Source organism: Lepisma saccharinum, chromosome 18 (genome assembly GCF_977018435.1).
Source record: "Lepisma saccharinum chromosome 18, izLepSacc3.1, whole genome shotgun sequence".
Lineage (NCBI taxonomy): Eukaryota > Metazoa > Arthropoda > Insecta > Zygentoma > Lepismatidae > Lepisma > Lepisma saccharinum.
In genome coordinates this window covers 7,381,025-7,403,556 of record NC_139246.1, presented here as the reverse complement: position 1 = coordinate 7,403,556, position 22,532 = coordinate 7,381,025, and the positions used below count along the sequence as shown (strand labels likewise).

Genomic DNA, 22,532 nt, shown 5'->3' with positions numbered 1-22,532 from the left:
ATTTAAATATACTAATAATTTGGCCTCCAATAAAAAATGGATAAGCTGAACAGTCATAAATACGGATGTATTAATTTGGGCAAGAAAACGCGCGTTCTAATTGGTTTGGTTTATTTTACTTCACCTTTCTGCCACATTTGGTTATCGCGAAAATGAGGATGAGTGATGATATGATGAAATTGATGAAGGGACCTCACAAAGAACAATTCAGGCTTGGATTCGAACCCGTGACGACCGCGCATTCTTGTTCCTGTGTGTTGTACTCTGCAGTGAATAATGATATAATTTGGAATGAAAAATGTATCCCAGAACTCAAAAAGCCAAATGAATACCAGTGAAAAATGTAGAAATTTTTTTTTTTTTTTTTTTACCTGTTTATCTCCTCTAATATATTGAATTTTTGCCACCTCCCATCGCTTTTTCTAGCTGTATAGATTTAATCGCGATAAGTAGCTAATGAGCTTATGGAAGTCACGAGGGACAATCATAAACAGAGAACTCTGGACTCCTGATTTCAGAGTGCCCTGCAGATGCGCTGGGAGGTAATTATTTGTATTTTTCCCCCTTTCTTTAGCGTTGTTTTTCCATCACTTTACCTAAATTCTGCCATGACGATGAACGTTGATTAAATTAAACGGACGAAGAATGGTTACAAAGGAACACTCATGCACAGGCCAGGGCTCGAGCCCGGATCCTTCAGTAACGAGATCGTGAGATGAAGAAATTAGGGAAATCAAACAATGCAATTTTTTTAGAAAAACGTTAATCACATACAAATATGTTGTTTCAAAAATCCAATTGAAATGTAATTACATCCCACTGAGTAAATACGCAATTTGCTTTACCGATACCCACGTATCCGAATAGTTAGAGCTTTCCACTCATCTTTGTTGTCGGCCGACCTCCGTAGAGGAGTGCAAGTGGCCCCATATCGGCACCCGGTGGAGGCACATAGTGGTTCGGATCTCACTTTAAACTGTAGGTCCAGTCCCGATTAGCTTTTATGAACATAAAGTGAACTTTTAAACACCAAATCAACCAGCCGCGGGGGAGTGGTTATCACTGCATGCTATGACACCAGGAGTTCCGGGTTCGAACCCCGACCTCGGCATGGATGTTATTTGTGTTTGCCTCTTCATTAATTGTATTGTATCATCTTCGCGATTAACCAAATGTGTCAGCGACGCTAAGTAGCATAAATCAAATCATTGCTTGATTGTTTCATTTGGTTTGTTTTACTTCGCTTTTCCTACACTTTTGGCTAATCGTGCAGATGGTACGATGAAATTGATGAAGGGGCAAACACAAATAACACCCATGCCCAGGTCGGGGTTCGAACCCGGGATCTCTGGCTTAATAGTCAAATCAACATGTTTTGGATTTTCGAAAGTGGGTGGGATTAACACGGGCTTCTTTTCAGTAATCCTTCCTCATTTTGTAATCATTTCCTTTCTTTGACGTTCTATTTTTAGAAATACTAGGCCCTAAAGGGGGGAGGGGGATTATAACTCACACCAACCTCCCTTGGGCACGCCACTGATTGCTACCCTAAGTGCCGACATCACCGCACGTCACTGATTGATGGGTCAACATGAAGAAATAGAAATTGCAAGCATACTTTATCACCTTCTCCAGTTATTTCTTCTGGCCTTGAAATTCCATTGTATAATAACGGGTGTGCCACTAGCTTTCGAACCCGAAAAAACGTTATAATTTCCGAACAAATATATATAGGAAAATGAAATACACGAGGGAGGGTTGAACATAAGCGCGCGCGTCAAAACAAAGACGGTAGGTGGCGCCGGGGAAGTGCTGCGTGGCGTGATGCGTGTTAGTGTGACGCGAGTCCCTGCATCGCGAGGATGGATCGGTACACCGTACCAGAACGCGTGTTCATTGTAAAGAAATATTGGATATCGGGATCGTATCAGACCGTTCAACGTGAATTTTGCCGTAAAGGACCATCGAAATCATCAATACATCATTTGGTGCACAAGTTCGAAACAACAGGAACGTTGCTTACGGGACATGGCGGCGCGCATCCACGGATGTCCGAGGAGACAATACAGAATGTGCGGCAACGTCTTTTGCAGTCTCCTAAGAAGAACCTGCGTCTATTATCACAGGAGGCAGGGATGTCAACTGTGCAAAGAGCCAAGCTGTATCCTATCGCGTTACAGTCGTCCAGGAGTTGAAGGCTACAGATTGGGAAAAGCACGTGACGTATTGTCGTTGGTTGCAAGCTTTGCTGCATGACAATCCAGGAATCCTAGACTATACTTGGTTCACCGATGAAGCTTGGTTCCATATCTACGGGTATGTGAACTCGCAGAATACCTGGGTGTGGGCCGCCGAAAGTCCGCATGTGTACCACGAGACTCCACTTCATCCCTTGAAGGTGGGAGTTTGGTGTGCAATTTCACGACAGCGTATCATTGGACCCATCTTCATTGAAGATACAGTAAACACACAAGTTTACTTACGCATCTTCAGTGCATTTGTGAATCAGCTGGACGATGAAGAACTGCGTCGCGGTTATTTCCAACAAGCCGGAGCGACATGCCATACTTCCAACGTGTCCATGGCAGAAATTGAGTTCTTTTTTGGTGACAGAATCATCTCCAAAGGAATGTGGCCGCCAAGATCCCAAGATTTGAAACCTCCGGATTTCTTTTTATGGGGTTTCCTTAAAGGTTGTGTCTACAGAAACAAACCACGATCACTGCAAGAGTTGCGAAACAACATCGAGAATGCGATTCACGAGATCACACCGGAGACTCTACATCGGACTTTTCACAATATGGAACGCCGTGTACAAACATGTCTGGACGTCCAAGGAAGATACTTGCAGCACCTGCTGTGACGATCATGTATTCAGCATGAAACAAGGTACGTGTATTGTAAATTTCATTTTCCTATGTATGTTTGTTCGGAAATATAACGTTTTTTTTTCGGGTTCGAAAGCTAGTGGGACACCCTGTACATGTAAATAAAGCGGATGGTCCTTCGAGGGTACACCGATCCCTTCGGCGGCCATAGCCAATGGTGGCCCTCCGTCAACGGGGTTGTATACAGGCTGTGGCCATTCTTCATCCATATACTTTCAGAGGGCGTAAAAGACATGAAGGCAATTTGCTCGGTTCTTCCCGATGGAGTACTGCTAACCCTTTCAGCTTTCAGTCAAGGGGTTATGGATTTGATTCCCAGTGCAGGCACATTGCACAGTAGTTCGGATTCCACTTTAAACTGTAGTTCCAGTCTCGATTAGACTATCTGAGCACAAAGTGGACTTAAGACAACAATTCAATCAATAAAATAATAATAATACAATTCTAACAATCCACACAATATTTTGAAAAAATGATCTCCTTTAATACCAGATAGCATCCTAGGTACCACAAGACCCATGTTTTAGTAACACCACGTCCATATACTTGTAAATTTCTGCCTTACGATTTTTACAGTATTCGTCACAGTGTAGGTAAATGTAACCATTATGATTTTATGTATTCATTTTTTGTTGCATATCAATGATGTTGAATTTTCGTTAGATTTCTTTCTAGAGCACTAGGGAAGAGATTTGAAATTCGATTTGGGGGGGGGGGGGCATGTGATCCTGTGCAACCCGCTAAATCAACCCATGTTCCCAGACCATTGATGGATTTGGGTTCCATCTTTGCTCTCGCATAGTATTATAAGATCGGATTCAGTGTTCAAGATTTTGTGCTTGAAGTCAAAACTTTTAATTTTGACTGACTTGCTACGAGTTTGCACGATTTAGTTAGACCGTGAAATTATAATTAATAAGAATTTTACGTCATAGAATCTAAAGAGCAGTAGCGGAAGTAAGTGAATCAAGAGTTTGAAATTCGCGTTGCCATAAACTTGAGTTTCCATTGAATAGGAGCATGCGTGTACCTAAAAAGCAGACCATTGGACGATGCAGATAAGCATCTCGCCGAATAAGGCAGATTTACAACCCTTTCGTGCTGACTGATGCGAAAACAAATAAAATCTGCTTTGAGCAATCAATCCTCGGGTTTAAGTAACAAGTTTGTTGCGGTTAGAGTGAATCTGTTTTGCAAATAAGGTATCTCCCAGCCAAAGCTGGCTCGTCAAAGGGTCTTTTGTGTCCTGTTAAACTCGGATAAGGCAGTGAGTCCTCCTCATCTCACTAATTGATGATGGAAAGTACTCTTAGCTACACTAAGTGCCACTTCTTTTCTATAACTGCTCACCGAATTGGCGATGTGGTGCCTTTTAAAACTCGCATTGCCCATCATATTTCATTCAAGATAATGGTGCATGCAAAATAGGTAGCACATATTTCCAGCCACAGTATTAGATAGACTAATGTCGCCCCCTTTTTATTTAACAGTGGAAGCTTTACGTAAAGGCTTCCTAAGATTTATTGTTGCTTTTATAGAAGACATTGTTGTGACGGAGTCGTACATGTAGAACAACAGCGTAGGACTTCATGTAGAATCAAGGAGATTCAGGTGCGCAGGACATGTGGCACGAACGAGAGAGGAAAGAAGGGTTCTTGTTGGGAAACCTGATGGTAAGAGACCTGTAGGAAGGCAAAGACGAAGGTTAACGTTGGGATGGACCTGAAGGAAATCGGTAAGGATGGAAAAGATTGGATTGATGTTGCCCAGGAGAGTGCGTGTGTTGCTGCAGCCATTAACCTTCGGGTTTAAGAAGGCTAGAGAGTTAGTTAGTTAGTTTAGCACTTAATGTAGATTCAGAACTTGATAACAGGAAACAATCGCTGAAAAATATTTAAAATGTACAGTCACCAGCAATAGAAATGGGAAACCTAGATCCTGAAATGCTCGTTTCCCTGCAAGGTGTTATGTGTGTTGCCTAACTGTACGGCGATAAGTGGATTTTAATGGCACATTTTCAATTTGCAACTTCTACCACCGCCGTAGAGTTATGCAACACACATAACGCCTTGCAGGGAAGCGAACATTTCAGGATCTAGGTGTCCCATTTCTATTGCCGGTGACTGTACACTATAAGGCAGGTCATTTTAGGGGTGTGTCGCCAGTCGCGACTCGATAATACTTATAGAGTATATTTATAGAGGGGGACCGGAATACAGGGTGGAGGTAGCCACATAAATTCTCTACCAACATTTATATTTGTGCACCACTAGCACAGAGTCATAGGTTCGAGGGAGGGGCGAGGTCCTTGGTCGATGACACAAGAGTGCACCGAATGACCTAAACGAAAATAATTTTAAAAATGATAAACGACGCAACACCACGTGAAAAAAATTGGTGACCTGTTATATTAATATTGTTGTCGATTTGCCATATATATGTAGTATTCTTCCTCGGTAAAAGTTATGGGCCTTGATTTTTCGGTGTTGTTATTATTATTATTATTATTTTCAGAAATTGGTGTTATATTTTATTTTACTTTTCGGTCTTCCAAAATTCGCGTTTTTATTTCAGCACATTTTTCTTCTACAGGGTGTTTCCGGGCTGATGATACAAACTTTCAGGGATGATGGAGAAGGGCACATGTATCAATTTGAGATAAGGAACCCTAGCGTCCCCTAGCTTCGCTGCAGGCATGACAAGACAGTCTTGTGTATGAAACACCTGTTGTAGACTGAAGAGGATCTCCTGGCAAGAATTCTCGATGCCTGTGACATTTTTCGAACGACCCCAGGGTTGTTCCAACGGGTAGGCCAGAACTTTGTGCGACGATGTCATGCTTGTAGCGAAGCTGAGGGACGCCACTTTGAACTACTGTTGTGAATGTATCTGCTTGTGAAACTTGTGCAGGTAATAAAAGTATTACATCTTCATACACCGATTTTCGGTTATGACTTTCGGCTAAGTCGTTTCCGGAGCAGGGTTCCTTATCTCAAATTGATACATGTGCCCTTCTCCATCGTCCCTGAAAGTTTGTATCATCAGCCCGGAAACACCCTGTAGATATACCTCAAATTATACATTGTACAATTCTGAATAAGGAATTTGAAGGGGGGATGGTACTATTTACCCTTCTCAAAAATTGGGTGGCACCATTCCTTCCTCTTTCATTCCTGTTCCACTTCTTTGATACAAATATAAAAAAACAAAACTACGACCTGAATAAAAATGGAGATTAGCAGACACGCCGTGGTGCCCGTCCATCAACCTACAAATTTGGAGGCTGGAAACAACGTCCCCCCCAGTTAGATAATTTCATCGCTCACCGCCACTATCACGAAATAATTTAGTTATCTCATGGGAAACCCATCTTTGCACGGGTGACAGTCCCCTCTGCAACGTTACACCTCTTAGCTGCTTTGATTTCTCAGAAGCATTTTCCAGGTAGTTACCAGCTGGGGCTGCAAGTCGCAAACTTCAGGAGAATTTCTCACGGCCCGGTATAATTGACGCCAGACACCGGCGGTTGATCTGGAATAATAAGTGGGTAGATTATTAATATTTTTTTTAAAAAAAATAGTGAAACGACAAATTAATTGATAATTGGTCGAAATGGTGTGTGAATAACCCAATAAAAATAGTTTATGTACAAAATAAATAGATTTGAGGTAAATGAACGGAACATGCTGCTCGTAATAGTAGGAAAATTCCGCAGAGCAAATAAAACCAACTGAGGCATTAAAAAACTGGCCGTCCATGCTAGTTCGACACGAAATATCGCGTTGATGAAGTTGTTTAACTGGTCGTCAGATCATCCAAAAACATCCGAGGCTCTTTCTTCTTTCAGAAGAATTTATATCCCAGGAAGTATCTTACGAAATCGTTTGCTGAGTGTAATGAATGAAAAAGGAGATGCTGATTGGTTTGTTATTATTTTTTCTTCAGGATGGACTGCGTGCTTGGGGTTTCTTTCTGATACGCCCCATTGTATTTTTTTTAAAAGTTGAATATATCCCAGGTGTGTGTACTCTTTGGGATGACGCGTTATTGAAACCTAATTCAGGTGGCTTGTGTTTTCTCGAGTCCAGGTATTATTCATATTCACAGCCCAAAGTTAGTAACTTTCGTTATACAGCCGCCATTACGGCATTGTAATTGCTATGGTGTAAGGAACGATCTTTTCTTAAGATACCCAAATGCCAACTCCTCTTTCACGTAGTACTCCCTGGACCGCATGCTGGACACTAACGAGGCTCTGGCGTCTGAACTCGCACCCAGTGTAATTCTCTGTGTGGCGTGTGCTGGTCCAAGTATATTTTTGATTGTCCTTTTATCAATCTCATCTCATCACGATTCATCCTCATTATCGAAATCGGTCAAAAGTGCCAGAAAAGCCAAGTAAAATAAATCAAATGAATCAATCATTTTTTTTAAAAAAATGATATTGATTCATTGTACGTGTAAAATGCATTACCTAACCCTAACATGGTTTCTCCAACCAGAATGGCTTGTTTTTCCTTACAGAGAACCACCTGTGGCTCCTGAGTGAGGAAGTGGACATTTTGCCTCGGCTCTTGTTGCCCCTTGCTGGCCCCGAAGAGTTCCCTGAAGAGGAGATGGACAAACTGCCCCTGGATTTACAATACTTATCCCCAGATAAGACCAGAGAACCTGATCCGGACATAAGACGAATGCTGTTGGAGGCCATTACGCAGGTAAGCTTCTGTTGTTTTTATTGCTGCTATTATTGCAATTCCAGTGAAACAGTTCTCGTGCATCCAGTTTTGATAATAATCGTAGGTAGATATACGCAGAAGAAGCATATGCGTTTTCAGAGCATTAAGTGATATGCGATACATCTATTTTGAGCAACCGATCTTTGCACAATAAACCATTGCGTTTAAATCTCGATCTAGCCGATATTCGGTTAGCACAATGCGTTACGACGCCACGGTTTCCGCATTCGGATCTCCGGCCTGAGCATGTTTCCCCTTCGTCAATTTATATTATTACTCATCCTCATAATCGTCTCGATTAGCCAAATGTGGAAGAAAAGCGACGCTAAGTTACAAATCAAATCAAGTCAAAATCTCCGCCCCTGCAATGTTAGGTCGCGTTTGCTTAGCGGGTATAACTGACTGATCGCACACTTCTGAAACAACTTTTTGGTAAAGCCCCGCCCTTCGTCTTCTGACGTAAATTGCGGAATGCCTTCCTTGTTAGGTTTAGTCCTCTTAGCATAACTACACTGCAATTTTTCGGAGCTTGACCAAAAACGTATTATTTATGCTAAGAGACCTAAACCTTACAAGCCTAACCTAACAACGAAAGCAATTAACCTGACGTCAGAAAGCGAAGGGCGGGGCTTGACCCAAAACTAGTTTGAGAAGTGTGCTATAAGCCAGATCCTTGCTTAGCAGGTTCTCCCTTATCACACAACGCGAGACCAACCTTGTGTTCTGACGTCACCGCAGAATACTTTCCTACTTAGGCTAGGTAAATGTTAGGCTTGTTCGGGTTAGTTCTCTTAGCATAAATAATACATTTGCTTGCAGTGTATTTATGCTAGGAGAACCAAACCTAACCTAACAACGTAGGAATTCTGACGTCAGAAGACGAAGTTGTTGACGCGTTTTGCATCATGGCGACTCCATCCCATAATATGTATTGTGATGACGTCAGTGAAACTTGCCTATTGAACGCAAGACTCAGCTTTCGTGTTTTGGTGTCAGCGCGGAATTCTTTCATTGTGAGGCTAAATGCCTTCGTTGTTAGGTTGGGCTTGTTACGTTTAGTTCTCTCAACATAAATAATACATTTGCAATGGATTTATGCTAAGAGAACTAAACCTAATCTAACAACAAACGTATTCGGCACTGACGCAAGAACATGACTGTTGCTAGAGTCTTGTGGGATATTTTTGAACGATGGAGCTGTCGCACCATATGCATACGGAGGATACATCTGTGTGTAGCAAAGAGTGGAACAGTTGACTCAAAATGACACACAACACCCTTTAATCATGGACAAGATCGCTAGAAGGAAGAATTTATGTATTGTGGTTTTCCTTCGCCGCTTTCTGTGATTTAAGGTGAGATCTCGCAAGAATAACAGGTACCAGCGGCGCACGGTCATGTGTAACAACTCTATAAGGCTGCACACGTACGTTTTGTTTTTCACCTACTGAGTTTATAATTGCATACTTTACGTGCGTGATTTGCCTCTCAAATGGAAAAATAACACCCCTTCGTGGCGGCAGGACATAGAGATTTACGATCCTGGTGTCGCGTTTGTTTTATCTCACATCGAAACGACGTACTAATGTTGGGATATGACTGTCGAAATGCTGAACCCCTCCTCCCCCCTGACACTCCGCTGCACGCATGAGAATTTGCAAGGCCGTAAGGTAGGGGTCCCCAAACTTTTTCGTTTCTTGACGAACACTTGCAACACTCAGTTAGTGTGGTTTGGTTGCTTGCCTTAAGTTAAAAAATAAACACATATTTAAAATTCAAAGCCGCAGCACACACTTTGGAAACGACTGCCCTAGGGAGAGTTTTCAGTAACTGCTCGAATAAAAATTGGAGTCTAATAGAGATATGGGGCCTTTACCCATATTTTTTTCGTTTGGTAATGCGTTCGTCTGCTGTTTAATAAAAGAGACTAAAAGAACGTATTTTCCAATTGGAAATTTAGGATATTTTCAGCCATCCCACAATTATTCCTTCTGAATTAGTGTTTCCTTAACAGACAAATGTGTTTCAACACTATTGTCTTGCAAATAAGAACTGTGTTGTGGTCGGACTCATAGGCGTGCGCAGACTAATTTATTTTGGGGGCGCCTTAAGGAGGATTTCAGTTACCTATTCTCGTAACCTCATGTTCTTTTTTCACGAAACTATTACATATTATATGAAGATAAAGTTTTAAGATTATAGTCTCAGTATTCGCTATCACTGTAGCAAAAGTTTTCTATCATTTGATTATAATTTCGGGCCAATTTCTGGAGAAGCTCTGTACGATTAAAGTGAGAAACATTTTTCTTACTACGTGATTACTGATTATATTATAGTTTTAGAGAGAGGGCGGTATCTCAAATGATACCAAATTCCTTATTTCTTTTTTTTTTTTTACACTTTTTTCATTCGCTTGCTCCAGAGATCCTCGGGACAGTGTGTAGTTTGCTACTATACTCGACGAGTCAGCGCATGCGTAATTGTCATGCATTAAGACCATGAGGAACAGTTTCAGAGTCCAGCCAGACACGATGTTCTGGAAAGACCCTAAACTGCCCCTTTCCCCACAGACCTTTCCCTTCGGCGATCTGGAGAAGTAGATGTCTGTGCGCTGGAAAGTATTACTCTTGTAGGACTATTATTTTATTTGTTCTCTTGGGAACATCAAATTTCTTATGGCGTATAAAAATGCATGAACGGAAAGAGGACAGATTGAAGATTTTGATTTTGATTTTGTTTATGGTGGAAAGAGTCGGAACTTACATTTGATTGGCAGTAAGTTGAAGTTTTTTCTGCATAAGTAATACACGGGATTCTGTAAATACTTATGCATCAGATTTTTACACGTGGTATCTAGCTAAGGAAAGAAACGCTTCCACTTGCAACTTGGGGATAAATTCATACTCTGTTGTGCATTTTTTCCCCCAGAAGCATTGCCCATCCCGACGATATTAAAATAAACGTATACTGTGCGAAGCTCTCACTGTTCGCCTTAATGTCCAGTTTCTTTCTTGGAAACAACATACCGGTTTTGGCATTTTCCGGATGTGTTTCAGTTGAGGTGGTCAAACAAACAAAATTCTAAGCAATTCATTCCTATTCATGAAAGATATTTAGGTTGTAGAAACTGCTGTAATCACAACACCCTTTCCTCGTTACTCCCAATGCGCATGCACTATGTGCGTGGAAACTTAGCCTCCAAGGCCTACAGGCTACCCGCTGTGAGCTTCTGTGTGAACATCAAGCTACTAGTCATTTATTACCACCCGCAGAGGATCTGCTGTGGCACCATTTGATGAGAGAACTACTAGTGGTAACATCTCTGGAAACGCAGGAAGCCTTGCCACACCCAAAGGCATACAGGTTTTCACTATCTGACTGACTGTATATTGCGCATTGCTGCGATAGACCCACATGAAGCAGCTGAGTTGCTGAACTGTCTGAATGTATGGACGTGTGGATTTGTTTTATGCAAAAATAAAGAAAAATGTAATATTAACTGGATTTTAAGATGAAGAGCTTTCTTCGGGACATCAACCAGGTGATTTCCGGATAGGCTTCAGAGCTTTGGAGAGCTAACGTCACTCTCATCTTCAGGAATTGAAGGGGAACAACATATTCTGATTCAATTCCTTGATTCAATCCCTGAAGATGAGAGTGACGTTAGCTCTCCAAAGCTCTGAAGCGTATCCGGAAATCACCTGGTTGATATGCGGAGAAAACCTCATCATCATTCGTTGCCAGGAAAGCTTCATGGATTTTAAGATGTTTGATTAGCGAATATATATTTTTATGCTTTAGTAGACTATATTTATGTTATTAAGAAGTAATCTCTCCATATATCCCCAATGTATTTCTGTCAGGGAATTAACAAATGTCCGATATTTAGAGGTGTCCGTTAAGAGAAGTTTTACTGTAAAATAAAAAAGGTAAAGTGCTCCCCTGTGCTTAGCACCACGTATAGGAGGTGTAAAGGTAACACCCCACACTTTCTTGATCCGGTCGTGAGTGAGGGTGATGTGATCAGCATCACACCCCTGACCGCCTTTACCCCCCCGGGTTTTCCCCAGGTACCTATGTCATTCGACGCTGGATGGTCGCCGGGGATCGAACCCGGGACCTTTAGACGCGTTACCGACTTAGCCACCGCGGCCACCCGAAGTTTTACTGAACATGTATAATAATTAAAATTCAATAAATTATGTATGTAGTTTTGTTTCTCTGTTCTGCAATACGTATCTTGATAAAATTGTTATGGATACAACTATTATTCTCCAAAAAAATCATTGTTTTCTGAGTTTTTTAAGATATCAAATTTTCAGTTGTGGTCAAACCTGTAATTTTTTCGCTTTCAGCTCTGTACAACTAGACCCGCCCGTGAAATTGTTCGAGCCAAGAATATTTACTTCATATTGAGGGAGTTACATAAATGGGAGATGGACAGGGCTGCGCTGCTGGCTTGTGAAAACTTGGTGGACATTCTGATAAGGTAAGTATATTAATTTATGGCCGTCTATCCATGCGACGTTAGAAGAGGCGAATTTTAAATGGTGTATGGGTTATCCACGAGGCTATCGTTGCGAAAAAAATGGTAGTTGAATTTTTGAATCGATACGAAATACATTAACATTGCTACACATTGTACATAGCCACGATCACATGGTTTCCAATCGCGGGAAGCAGCTTGTACTCCTTACATGCTAGCAACTTGGATATGCACTAAACTTGAATGGGTAGTCGAGCTTTCAGGATATATCGGCTATTGTTTTCCCACGTGATGATTTTACAATAAATGTCTTGAAAAATCGACAAGCATTTAACAATTTTGTTGTGCGCTTTTAGCTTTTAGCGAATAACCTCATATTATCTGTAAACCACCCAGCATCCACGTTTTTCGTATCTAGAAGTATTGCACATGTCGCAATTATGCCCCTGATGACGTCAGCATCTCTGCTTCTCAGAATCATATTTTACGTGTAACTACACACGAATATGTAGCTATAACTGGCCAGAAATTTCTTGAATTAACGTAGTGCAAGTATCATAGTGACAATGTTTTAAAAATTGTGTATTTTTTCATCTTTCTCATCTAGCTTCCACATGAGAATATACAGAAAAAAGGGAACGATTTCTCCGTGTCACAAAATTGAAAACATAATAAATAATAAAATAGGGATTCCAAACAAACTGAATAATTTTGAAATAATAATGGAGCGATGGAGCAAATTTCTGGAGTTTTCTGAATGGTATTTTCCAGGCGCGTTTCTTATTAAATTTCTTGCGTAAGGTGATATATAATCAGGATGGTATTTGCAGTTTTTGTAGTTCCATGGGGGTACACCAGGGTGCGAAATCCTGGGGGGGAAGGGGGGAATTCCCCCCACCAACGAACATAAACAATTAGTTTGGGATTCGAATATACTTGACTGAAATAATATCGATAACATACAAAAAGCACGGACAACAAAGAGCCTCTTCTCTTAGGACACTGAATCCAGCAATCCCCCGGACACAGAAATTAGACCGACTTATTTCTTCTCCATTTCTCATCGCCTTTCGTTAGCAACCACGAAGTATATAAATATATTAATAAAACACGTAATAGCACTTATATGTGAATTTTATACAGGAAACTATTGTCTTCTCAATGTCTCTTAATTTTTGTCCCTCCTACCTTACGTAAATCATTATGCATAGCATCAATAGTACATGAAAATCTTCAATTTGCAATTACATTTTGAATGAAAGACAGTCGATATAATATATTGTATATTTTATAATATAATTTAATTATTTAATAATTGACACATATTTAATGACATTAATTATACGTGCACACACACACACACACAGATATACAGGGTGGGCCAAAAGTCAGGTGACAGCCTTGTCATAGGAAAGTCTGGTGTGTTGGAGGTCCACTTTGGCTACATATGATGTTTGGGGGGAGGGGCAAACCCAAGAACACATGTGACCACCCCAGGCGCCATCTTGGAATCCGCCATCTTGAACACAACTTAGGTTTCTTAAATGGAACCATAGGCATGTGGCATATCATTTCCAATTGTTTTTTCGTCAGGAGTTCAATGCCGCAAACCGTTTTGTCCTATCGTGAACCTTTTCCTAATTATGGCCTGTCTTTCCTTCTTTGTGTCTCCTCACAACACATGCTCGAAATTACCACCCTCGTGCACAATGGTATGTGCCACACGCCTCTTCCAGTCCTCATGCACAGCCAGCAATGTCTCCGGACGCACAGCAGCACAGGCATTCACAATCCGCTGCACCAGATGCTGTAAATTCTGGATTTTCACGGCGTAAACCATGGCCTTGTGGTGGCCCCACAGGTAGAAGTCGAGAGGCGTGAGATCCAGTGACCGTAGGGGTCATTCTACCGGTCCCCGACGCCCGATCCACTTCCCAGGGAACTGCTGGTCCAGGTAGTCCCGTACACAATGTTCGTAGTGGGGAGGGGCTCCATCCTGCTGGAAGAACGTTGGGTACGAACCGTCCTCCCGACAAAACCGAAGGAAAAATCTCCTCATTCAACAGTCGTTGGTAGTGGTCGGCGTTTAGCATGCCGAAGATGAAAAATGGGCCAATGTTCATCGTGCCAAAAATACCACACCATACCATAACCTTCTCGGAACCAACGATCTGCGATGCATCAATCCAGTGTGAGTTGATGTCACTGCAGTAATGGTGGTTTTGTTTGTTCACTTCTCATTTACGTAAATAGTGCCTCATCGGAGATCAACACCTGCAAGGGGAGATCCGGGTTGGTCTCCAGTTCCTCCGTCGCTCATTCGGCAAATTGTACCCGAGGATCAGGATCGCCCTCTGTCAGATGCTGGTGCATCTGAATTTTGTATGGGTGCCACACTTTAACGGCAAGTATCCTCCGTATGGACATTCGGCTAACTCCAGATTCAAGGGCGATACGTCTGGTGCTACGTTGGTGACTTTTGGAGAAGGATACGAGGACAGCGACAATGGTTGCGTCATCTGTTGACGTTTTTGGGCGACTACTGCGTGCTTCATCGGCCACAGATCCCGTCTTTCAGAATTAGCTGATGAGTTTGGCCACACCATTGTGGGAAATGGGATCCCTATCGGGGTGTAATGCATTAAACTCTGCAGCCAGCACACGCGAGCTCCGACTTCCACACATGAGGATGATCTCCACACGTTCTTCGGTCGTCAGCACCATTATTCAGTCTGTGATACCTGCATAGATAAAACAGGCCATAATTATCAAAAGGATCAAGATAGGACAAAACGGTTTGCGGCATTGAACTCCTGACGAAAAAACAATTGGAAATGATATGCCACATGCCTATGGTTCCATTTAAGAAACCTAAGTTGGCGGGTTCCAAGATGGCGCCCGGGGTGGTCACATGTGTCCTTGGGTTTGCCCCTCCCCCCAAACATCGTATGTAGCCAAAGTGGACCTCAAACACACCAGCCTTTCCTATGACAATGCTGTCACCTGACGTTTGGCCCACCCTGTATATAGTGTGTGTGTTTATGTATGTGTGTCTGTCTGTCTGTCTGCTCCTTCCCCTCCCCCCACCAATCTGCAGTGATTTCGGACCTTGTGGTACACTATATAAGAACATTTTATACTTCGAAAGTGGTTAGTGGAATTAATTCTCACTCGAAAATCTTCAAATACCACACTTCATGTAATATATATATATATATACATATATAAATAAATAAAATAAACATCAGCACCCAAAATACGGAAGAATGTAGATATAGCATTGTTGCATCCAGAACTCATAGCATTATACTTACAATAAGTATTGTTTGTTAATGTTTGTATGGCAATGATTCTGCTGAAAGTTTGTACTGGCTCGCGTTTCGTTTTTATTCAGCAGTTGGCTGCGACCTGTTATTAGCAATGTTGCATCTTAATTGCACCGCTGCAAGGCTGATAAATTAATTTCGGTCATATCATGGCAAGGGAGCGTAACGTTTCAAATTACGATATCCTGTAATTACCTTCTGTAGTCGATTAGCAACACCACAGGACCTTCCACACAATAAACGTCAGATTCAATGTGCGTATGCTACAATTTAGAAGCACGACGAATTTTATGTCCAAGGCATGTATAGATGATGGTAGAGGCAATAGAAAGAATGTTAACATAAAGCTATGTTAAGGAAGAAACGGAGGAAGACAGGGATTAATATTGATTGAAAATGGAGAAGGTTAGACCGTGGCGAAATTTTAATTTATTCTCCACAAGTACCGTATATTACCATGTTATCGTTGCACTCTGTTTTTTTAGGTCCAAAAATTTGTTTTGGAACCTTTCGTTGCGTAATCGTCATATTAGCGTCAAATAACGAATCCAACTGATCTTGGGACACAGAAAATTAAATTTGGTTGAGTCCGTTCTTTGGAACACTGTAATGAATCTTCTCCAGTTTAATATTTAGATTATTATGCATTATCAACTAATGCGTTAACTTTTTTTAGAATGTTTTTAAAATGTTCGCTAAACTATCACGAAGAAATTACGTACAGTCACCGTCAATAAAAATGGGACACCTAGATCCTGAAATACTGCGTACGTTATGTGTGTTGCCTAGCTTTCCGGCGATAGCAGAACTTCCGATTGAAAAGTTTGCTATTGCAGTCGGCTCACCGCCCGAGAGTTAGACAACACATTTTTGTTGCCGGTGACTGTACGTCGATTTGGACTACAGTAAAACCTCGTTAATCCGGATCCCGATAAGCCGGACTTCGCTTAATCCGGACAGGCAAAAAAAAAAGGCAGAATGCAAGGTTTTAAATGTGGCTAGAAGTCAACAAGAGAATTTCCCAAAGAAAAGGCAGTCAAGCACTGATGGAATTCTGTTCCCCGCAGACTTTGTACTGTACTGTATAGTGTATTTAGGCCTATGTCTTTTAAATACACCATAATAAACGTGTTTTGTTGCTATATACGGAGTTTTAATGCACTTTCTACTGTTCTTTTAGGTTATTTAAGTCAATCCGGACTTTCGTTAAACCGGTCAACTTATCCCCCCATTAGTCCGGATTAACGAGGTTTTACTGTATATTCAATTTTAATACACATTCACGAGTATACCGTCCATCCTAATCTTGCACCAAAGCCCAGTAATAAATGATATTTAAGTACCGACCATACCGACACCTTTGGAGGAAGAAAAGCTTCGCGTAATGGTCGCTCCCCCCCTTTTTTTGCTAAAATAATTGGCATAAAAACTGCTAAGATCGTGTGGTGAAATATGGTATTACTGAAAATGTAGGATTTGTTATTAAGTTACTGAGATTTTAATACAGTGCCTTCATTGACGTATTGTGCCGCTTGAACTTAGCCCGTAACCCCCCTCCTCCCTCTCCACGTGCCAATGAACCACAGGACAGTAAATGCTACTATTGTTGGGATGTTACCAGTAATTAAACACTAAGAGAGTTTCTACTCATTTTACAATAACGAAACCGTTTTTTTCGTTCCCTAGGTATGTATGAAATCTCGGACAATTTGTTCGCCATCTATATATAGATTGTAAATAAGAAACGCACTCAAGATAGTTTCCCTTGGTGCTCCAGGACCAATTTGGACTGAAGAAGGCCATTACTAATGCAGAACGAGTGTTGCTTTATGGCCGACGGGTAGTAAGTGGTCAGCCACCTATTATGGTATCCATCCCATCAACAGGCATTAGAGCAGTAAAACCCTCTCCTAAGTCTTTTACTACGGCGCCTCTTGGCGATTGCGAAAGAGTCAGTGTTGCCAAAGTGGATACGCAAAAAAGTACCAGCACGCATCTTAAATTGAGCTAAAATAACTTTCGAGGAGCTTGATTTTCGAAGGCGCTAGAGTGGTTGGAGAGGCAGAAAGGTTGCAGATATACTCTGAATATCACGTGTAAGATGCATATTCAGGGCAAAAGTTCATTGCATTATCAGTTCCTTCTCGGTCTATGGGGAGTGGAGCCAGTGACGACGCCATAGGAGGCATGGGGCGTGCGTCCCCAGTTCACAGCTTAATTTTGAATGCTTGCATTTGTATCGACACGTTTTAAAACCAGTAACATGCGTCATACTTCGTAGATTACATTAGGCGTTCCATCACAAGTTACCGAAGAGTTAGAAAAGCCACGTAAAATAACCATAGCGTCATTAGGGCCGGACCTGCCCTAATATACAGGGTGATTCACAGAAAACTAACACATTTCTTTCCTAATTTATTTCAACAAGAATGTTAAGAATGTTACTAAACACAATTTGTTATGCCACAAATGTAGTGTAACTTTGGGAGATTACTACCCTCTACAGCAAATGCTGAAAATGTCCTCCCTGCTGCTCCAAGCACAACACAACACGTCGTTCCATGTTACTGGCCGCTCGTTTGGGAACGCTGTTGTCAATACCATTGGCGTAAATTCTTGTCTAAAGTAACCCCATAGAAAGAAGTCCAGGGTTGTCAAATACGGTGGCTATAGGTTCTTGGAAATTATCCGGTTGTCAAAAAAACTTTCAATGAGCTCCATGAATTTGTTCGATGTATGGCATGTGGCGCCGTCTTGGTGAAAATATCCTTGACTCAGCTCTTCATCGTCCAGTTGCTCCACAAACTCCATGAAAATGCATCGGTACTCTGCAGTGTTCACAGTCACTATTCTCGGTGCGGAGATCGCGCACCAAACCCCGACTTTCACTGGGTGCATTGGTGTTTAATGACATTTTCAGCATTTGCTGTAGAGGGTAGTAATCTCCCAAAGTTACTCTACATTTTTGGCATAACAAATTGTGTTTAGCAACATTCTTGTTGATATAAATTAGGAAAGAAATGTCTTCGTTTTCTGTGAATCACCCTGTATTTGCCTATTACGGATTATGTTTTTACTTATAATTTCATCAAACAAGGCCTGATACAAGAAAAGTGAACTTCTAGGTCTTAGGATAACTACAGCAAGTTTCCATCCCTGTTTGGACTAGATTTTCGCATGCAGTGAGGCACCTGTCAGAGGTCCCATAACATCCTTTGTGTTTCATGAGGGGAAGTATAATTTCAGGGGCACGCATAAGTAGCGCAATCCGAAGAGCGCCGATGGTGTACGAGCGCGTGACGTCACAATGGAGGCACAGAGCTTGTTGAAGCAGCCGACCGCTAGTATTTTATTGGGATATTCAGAGAGGGAAGTATTTTATTTACTTTGAGGAGGTGGAAAATATTAATTCTCATACTCGGTCATGGTGTTGAGTCATCCCTTTAATGATTAGTAACATAACTCAAAACGCGCTATTTTAAAAATAGGACGAAATACACGTGCAAACATATTGAGAAAATCCATGTTTCAGAAACTTTCTGATCGATGTGTGTTACAAAGAAAGTTGCCCGTGTTCTCATTTAGCATTTCATCACTTCATAAGTCGTATTGTAATTTTAACAAAAACATCGCATGCTAAAGAAGAATTATATGAATGAAATGGTTAAAAAGAAATGATTGAGAGATTTAGTTTATTTTACTTGGCTTTTCTGCCATTTTTGGCTAATCGCGAAAGCAGCAGATGAGATTGAGGCAATATGGTATATTTTATTTTGTAGGGACTACATTTTTCAGATTTTAACATATAACACATTGCTGCTTCTAAAATAAATCACAGCCCCGTCCAGACGCCTGTGCCCGTTAGGGGGACAAAAAACCTGGTCGAGTTGCTGGGAGAGCTCTGTAAGCACTTTCAGGCACATAGTATGCTCGTAGTATGATTATTTCTTCCTAAATTCGCAGCTCTGGAAGGAACGGTGTTAGGTATGAATAATACTGTGGCTACAAATTTATTGGCAGTATAATACTAAAGGTGCTAGCTAAATTTACCCTAGTGGAGCTGAAAAGCTTGGATCATTTCGAAATTTTAGGAGAAAAATGAGTGCACAAAAGAACCAGATGGAGCTCCAAAAGAGCTAAGTTGGCAACAGCGCGAAAGATTTGGAATATTCCAGGCGGTGACAGTGATTCGACGAATCGAATTTTAATGACGCAGTAAAATTTTATCAATGGTTGCACGTTCTGTTTTCCTCATTCTTAATGGCCAACCTCATTAACAGATTTAAACTCGCCCAGCGCAGCGAAGATCGCCGAGAAAGCCTTCTGGTGTTTGCAGAAATGTCAGATCGTGGTAGAACCGATCGTAAAATACGGTCGCAATTATATTTCGCAACATTTTGGTGTAATTAAACTAACGGGTGTGTCCGGTCCTCAAGTTACCTGTGGCGCTTATTTGGTTGGTCGGTTGGTTTTTGCGATATCTTCGTTTTTTTAAAGGAATTTCTTTGCAAACTCGTAACTCGGGCCGTTGCCACAGACACCCCACACCACGAACTCAAACAAAACCTTTACATATGAATTGGTGGGATAGAAAATGAACACTTTCGTTGTTAAACATTTTTTTTGGATCCGATTAATAAGGAACTTATGTTACTAGCTAAACTCTAAAGAATATTGCAACTAAGTTGCTGCAAAGAATGGTGTTAACAGGACACTCATCTTGGTTGAGTTGAGGTTTTAAGTCCACTTTATTCACAGTAAGGCTAATCGGGACTGGACCTACAGTTTAAAGTGAATTCTAAACCACTTTGGGCTTCCACCGAGTATCGAACCCGGAATCCCTTGATTGCAAGGCAGCGAAGTTACCACTACGCCACCAGGAATGCCCTCCTTTTGGTGTCAATGCGGAATTGGCGTTCTTTAGCACGATCTTTGGTGTCTTGTTACACCAATTAGGGTATTATTACACCACTTTTTCTGGCAACTTAGTTTCATATTTTTTAAAGTGTACATGCATTCATAATGATTCCATTGGGATATCGATTTTGCAACACTAGGTATTTGGACGCCATTGAACTCAATAGATTATTTAACAGAAAAATGAACACCTTTAAGTAGCGCTTTGAAAGTTGGTGGCAACCAGATTTGATTAATTGATTGATTTGGTGTTTTAAGTTCACTTTATGCATAGTAAGGACTGGACCTACAGTTTAAAGTGGGATCCGAACCACTATGTGCCTCCACAAGGTATCGAACCCGGGACCCCTTGATTACAAGACGACGACACTACCACTGCACCATCGGTGAGGCCTTGTGGCAACCAGAAAGTCATAACCAAACTGTAAAAGCTTTCGAGCTAAGCCCTGACTTGGTGGATATTTCAAATAACATTCTGTAAAGAGAAAAACTTTCGTAATTGCAAAAATACAGGGTGAGCATAAAATGTTTCCGTGATTTCAAACATTTATTACATAAAAAGTACGCTAGGTAGATACTTTTATTTGTTTGGAAATTGCATCAAAACTCAAGAAGTTTTCAAAAAGTTTTGTTGTGTTTGGCACAGACATGCTGCAATTTCGAAATGTCTCCCAATATCACGAGTTTGATGTTTGAACTACATGGTAACTGGTCTTATATTCTTGTGAACGGGATTAGGTTCAGATGATGGTATACCTTGTACAGTCAACGGCAAGGATAATGGTAGACAAATTGTCCACCGCTTTTTTAATTACTTTTTTATTCTACATCCTGTGTTGTTTTAAGGAATGAAACTATTTTGGTTCGAAGCAAGCGTATTTATTTCAATTCATTGTCATCACATTGTGTAATACAGACCGAATGAAAATGATGGTGGACAATTCGCCTACTGTTTCTTTCGCCGTTGGGTGTACAATTGGCGTAGCATGTAATATTTGTGTTTATTGATGGATAATGGTCGAATGAAGAAGAATAAGATTTATATTTTTTTCTTAATATTTAAGTATATGGACATTGATATCACACAACTAGGGGGTCTTCCAGACCCCTGTTTTGATTTTGAACTCTGAACTAGCTGCTTTACTATTTTCAATTTCTGACGTGTTTCGCATGGCTTAGAAGACTATTGTCAAGGAGTTTTCAATTATTATTATTATTTAGTTAAAGAAACGTAACGTAATTTAAGCAAAGAGGAAGAAAATCAATCAAAAATTGCAACAGTGGTTTCTTTATTTTTTCAAAGTTCAAATTCTTTTATGTTTTCAGAAGAGCAGGAGTTCAAAGTAATATATATTTTTTTTTTGCTGAAATCGAAAATTGAGCCATTGAAAGGACGAGTAAAACAAAACAAAAACAAGAAATAACACGTAACTACTATCGTACGTCTATCAGACCGCTCGCCGTAAATAGAAATTCAATAAGTTTTGAACAAATGCGAGACCTCGACAGAGTATAGCCAGCATCCTCAACTGGAGAATGGTCCATTGTGGTTGGAGGGGTGCGAGAAATAAAGTAAAATATATATTTAGCGCGGTCTGAGAGACAGTCCATAGTAGTTAAAGGTTAAATCAATGAATTCCTGTCCCCCTGGCATCCTTCAAGAACCTCTAACGAAGACCAGAGCACTTACGTCCTATCTTTCCATCCAGCAAATCGTCTCATCTCCGAACCACGGTTAAACCAGCTGTACAAAATAACTACATAATTAAATCTCCTATTATTATAGGACTGAGGATGAGATTGGAGAGGACAATCTTCGTGAAGTCGATGTGCCATCAAATCTGACAGAGAAGTTCCAAGCAATGGATGAAGATTTTGTTAAAAACCAATAACAGAAATAAATTGTTAGAAAAATCACTGTGTTTCTGTGTTATGCATGCAACCTATTTTGAGACCCATCTTAATCTCTCAAAAATATATCCTGGTGCGTGTTGACACCGTTGTTAAATGTAGGGAATGTATCCTGGATGCTGGCTTCCTTTCTCCCGGCCCGAAATCCAGGGATTATTAGATTCTTAGTCCTGGATATTAGAGATTATTTCCATTCCGCATTCCAAGCTAATTTCCAGTCTATATCCGTCCATATTTAGCGTAAACTACATTTCTGTTTCTGGTGTTA

General features: G+C 40.9%; 1 protein-coding gene across 2 annotated transcripts in view; it reads left to right on the top strand.

The window, feature by feature from the left end:
- The window catches only part of LOC146002709 (co-chaperone protein HGH1 homolog), a 48,714-nt gene extending 26,447 nt beyond the window's left edge, over positions 1–22,267 (top strand). For both annotated transcript variants that reach the window (XM_083140665.1, XM_083140666.1), the window contains exons 5-7: positions 7,413–7,603; positions 11,980–12,113; positions 22,140–22,267. In XM_083140665.1, coding sequence (XP_082996791.1) covers positions 7,413–7,603; positions 11,980–12,113; positions 22,140–22,245 — 431 coding nt within the window. In that variant the 3' untranslated portion in view covers positions 22,246–22,267. The remainder of the gene's footprint in view (positions 1–7,412; positions 7,604–11,979; positions 12,114–22,139) is intronic.
- The last annotated feature ends 265 nt before the right edge of the window (positions 22,268–22,532 follow it).